This window comes from Megalobrama amblycephala, linkage group LG3, assembly GCF_018812025.1.
Source record: "Megalobrama amblycephala isolate DHTTF-2021 linkage group LG3, ASM1881202v1, whole genome shotgun sequence".
In the NCBI taxonomy this organism is placed as follows: domain Eukaryota; kingdom Metazoa; phylum Chordata; class Actinopteri; order Cypriniformes; family Xenocyprididae; genus Megalobrama; species Megalobrama amblycephala.
Window position 1 is genome coordinate 26653766 of NC_063046.1, and position 4190 is coordinate 26657955.

A 4190-nucleotide genomic window follows, 5' to 3' on the forward strand; every position below is an offset into this window, starting at 1 on the left:
GATGCATCTTGTGTTATTCTATAGTCTTTGATTAAAACCAACATATGAAATTAAATTAAGGACATGCATCAGAAAAATTGGGAATGTTGGACAATAAATATATGAATATAATCATTGATTTTGCAGTGTTGTCTAATGTCCGTTAAAGCAAAAGTGTCCGAAAGTGGGAATTATGCGATAATGGACACAGCAATGCATCATGTATTATAGACCCCTTAAAAGTTTGTAAACATAGCAACGTTTCCTGGTGGGCGGGGCTTAGCTGGAGGCAAAAAGAGACGCTGGACTCAATAGGCGTTTCTCAATGTCAAGGATACTTCCTTGGCAGGACTGGTCCTTCCAAGTCACTTCCTTCAGAGGCTAGGCGAGGCTCCTCTTTAACATTCGGAGAACACGTAAATGGAACATACTAGCAAGTGCACGTGTAACCCGGGTGATCCAGGCTACTAGTAAAAGTGTTGAAAGTTATGTAAAAAAAAAAAAAAAAAAAAAAAAAAAAAGGGAAAATTAAGAACAAGAGGATAAGAGAGAAAAGCGAGTGCTTTAGAAGAGAAAGTGTTTCGTCTTATCATTGATCGTGCTGCATTGATTGACACTCCAACGAGCCAATGGTAGCAGCGCACTGAGATGGCACCGGCGACTTCACCACTATCAGACATTGAGAGAGAGCGAGCGAGTCAGATGAAGCATGTACACACTGAGTGATTTCCAGATACTCCGTATAAAAAAGATCGTGATTGAGATAGAAAACTTGAATGCAATCAAGAGATTACATTTCTGAGTGAACTTTGAAGAGCTGATGCCGAAGTGAGAAGACGACGAGGCAGAGAATCGAGAATAAAGGCCAATGTAGATACACGGAGCACCAAAGCACCGCAAATTATCATCTTAATAAGATGTGAAATTCTTGCCTTGGTGAGTTGTTTCAATATTCTACAAGAAAACTGTTGAAGACTTAGCGGCAAATCAGTAATGCGATATTAGCGTCATATAGGCCGTTTATGCATAGTGTATGAGCTGGTGCTAATTTGCATGTTGGGCTAAAGCTAATCACATGTGAAGATGTAAACGAGTCAATGAAGTGTGATGTGTTTGAATGGAAGATTAATTATTGTTCTGCCTTGTGTTTTGCAAGGCTGGGTTTTTTTTTCCCTTTTTTTCTGAGAAACTGTGAACACCATCCTGGACACGTGAGACGCATATGAGCGTATGTAAAAGGCGAGCCACCCGCGGAGACAATTTGATTGTTGAACCTTGATCTTGAATTCATCGGAACCGGTATGATGAATCTTTTCCTTTTGTTTTTGAACAAACAGGACTGAGACTTTGCATATTTTTTCCTCGAGCTTTGAACGGAGAGACATTGATTCTGAACTGAACAATTCTAAAGAGTCAACAAGTCTTTTGATCTGAGTCATTTGACTCTGAACTGACATTAACTGAATCAATCTAGTGAATCTTGAATATTTGATCCATTTGGCTGAAAAGACTGTTACATTCTAAAGGGAAAGAGTTATTTGAATTGAGTTGTAATATTTTGTTCTGAAAAACATTGTTTATTGTTTCTTTCAATTTTATTGGGTTATAAACAAACTGAGTCTGTGGAGTTTTCCAATAAGTTTATTTTATTATTTCATTTTCATGCAAAGTATATGACAATTGTTCTCAATTGAGTTGATGATTGAGTTGATTCCAACTTCCTGGAATTTCAAAAAGAGAATTGATTATAAGCATTGTTAAACATTGTATGTTGTTAAATTACAATATTGAGATTTACATACTCCAGACAAATTGCAATTGAGAGACTCTTCAATGAATGCAAGATTCCAACCAGTAAATTAAATTCTTGGTTTTCACCTACCTGCTGTGTTGCTTCCCTCTCTCCAGTAGCCGCTCCTTACTTTCTGATCAGTTGGCCCATATCGAACCATATTGAACCCTATACAAGTGTGACACATCAGACTCGACACGTGTTACGCGCTACACTTTGGCGAGCCAGCCAGGAGTGAGGGCGCTACAGCGACTGAGGTGAATAATCATCAATACAAGTACGTACAGTGAATCTGATAGAAATGGATGTTGTGGAACGGGAAGGCGTTAATGTGCAAAATGCAGTAATTGTTAGTGGCATAACACTGACTGAATCAGATCAAGCACTAGAAACGTGCCTCTTGAGATTTGGCTCCATACGACGCAATCTACTGATTGACGATCCACAATCTGAGTTTCATCGTAATGCAGTAGTGGAGTTCACGCACAGTTCAGCCATGTGTGATCTTGAGCCCCAGCTGCCACTAACCTTAGTGAGCCCTACTGATGCAGACATTGTGTTCCATGTGCGCGCTCTGGGTAAAGTTTACACCCCCGCCACTAGTAGCGCCACCGCTGAGTGCTTGGAGAAACTACAAGTAATAGCAAGCGCCAATGGGGAAACCCTACAAGATGTTCTCCAACGAGAATTGATGAAGGTTAGTGGAGTGAAAGCCCAAGCTGATGAGTCATGTAGAGTAGGACCTGGGCAAGAGCAAGGCCCCCCAGAGACAAGCCCCTTGACAAGTGCGACTAGCACTCCTTCGCGGTTGGAAGGATTCAAGTCACCCTCTGAACTGAGAATAGAGCCTGAAAACCCAGTCAAGGTGAATATAGGCGCAGCATCGCCTCACTTTTCGAATGATGCAGATGCCAACTCTGCTGAGACAATATCAGTGAAGCTTCCCATGTCTGCTATGAACCCTTCAGGTATCCAGAGGATAGTGATGGAACACATTATGAGGACGAGTGATCCCGTGTCCCCACATAGTGCTTCATTCCGCCTGAAAGCTTTCTCTGGGAGGAGCCCTCGTCCAAACAACGAACCTGACTTCGACACCTGGAGGGCAAGTGTTGACTACTTACTGAATGATCCATCCCTTCTTGAGTCACACAAGACGCGGAAAATTCTGGACTGCTTGTTACCGCCTGCTTCAGACATAATCAAGCATGTGAACCCGAACGCTCCGTCGTCAGAGTGTCTTAGACTGCTGGAGTCCGTCTATGGGTCGGTGGAGGATGGAGACGAATTATTAACCAAGTTTATAAGTACCCTGCAGAATCCTGGCGAAAGGTCGTCCGCCTACCTCCACAGATTGCATGTAATTCTGAGTGCTGCCATCAGACGGAGCGGAGTTGCAGAGAGTGAACGAGACCGTTGTCTGTTGAGGCAGTTCTGCCGTGGCTGCTGGGACAATGCCCTGATAGCTGATCTGCAGCTCGAAAAGAGAAAAGCAGACCCACCTTCTTTTGCTGAATTAGCCATACTCATCCGTACAGCTGAAGAAAAGCAAACATCAAAGGAGGAGAGAATGAGAAAGCATCTTGGTGTAAGTAAACACCCACCAGCCCCACTCAAACTGCGAACTGCAGCCCACCAACAGTCTGCTTATCCTTGTAATGCAGTAGAGGAGGATGTTAACAATTCTCTAGCCTCTGCCATTCCCAAGCAGAAAGCCTCTAAGCAGAAAATTAAAACACAGTACCCTCAGATGTCTGAAGTAGACATTCTGAAGAAAGAGATTGCAGCTCTCCAAAGCCAAGTTGCAGCCATTAAGACAGCTACTAACCAGGAAGTGAGAGGGCAAGCAGGGACAAGTGATCTTCAGGGACTGAAAGAACAGATAGCAGAGCTTAAAGTCCAAGTTGCTGCTTCTGGAGTGCAGAGAAACCAGTCTGAAAGATTCTTCAGTCATAGAGAGAACCAGAGTAAACCTGGTGCCAGTGAAATCAGCAGAGACAGAAATGGGAGATCAAAGCACACAGAGATGAGAACCAGTTGGCCTCGGCCATGGTATTGCTTCCGCTGTGGAGATGACGGCCATCTAGCCATCAACTGTGAAAATCCCCCAAATCTCTCTAGAGTTGAAGAAAAGAGAAGAAAGCTGAGAGAAAGGCAGGCTGAGTGGGATCTCCAACGTAGTTCCACCACGGAGTCTTTAAATTAAGAGCAGTTCCTGTCGCAGGGCTGACGGGGACTGAGGAAACCAGACAATGCCCTAAGCATCGACGAGTGTTTCATAAGCAAGCTGACATCAGAAACTCATTGAAGTTACCAGCTGGACTGGTAGGAATGAAATGCACTGCACGAATCAAAGTCGAAGAGAAGGAAGTGAACTGCTTGTTGGACACAGGATCTCAGGTAACAACAATTCCTCTGT

The 4190-nt window shown here is 43.4% G+C and overlaps 1 protein-coding gene across 1 annotated transcript; it reads left to right on the forward strand.

The window, feature by feature from the left end:
- The first annotated feature begins 292 nt into the window (after window positions 1-292).
- LOC125264927 (zinc finger CCHC domain-containing protein 12-like) lies at window positions 293-3979 on the forward strand. The gene is made up of 2 exons (XM_048184719.1): window positions 293-915; window positions 1136-3979. Exon 2 carries the CDS (start codon window positions 2073-2075, stop codon window positions 3975-3977), a length of 1905 nt encoding a protein of 634 aa, XP_048040676.1. The 5' UTR covers window positions 293-915; window positions 1136-2072; the 3' UTR covers window positions 3978-3979.
- Window positions 3980-4190: the final 211 nt, after the last annotated feature.

Excerpts from the sequence above, each read along its gene's own strand:
- LOC125264927 (XM_048184719.1), top strand. The coding sequence starts at position 2,073 with ATGGATGTTGTGGAACGGGAAGGCGTTAATGTGCAAAATGCAGTAATT.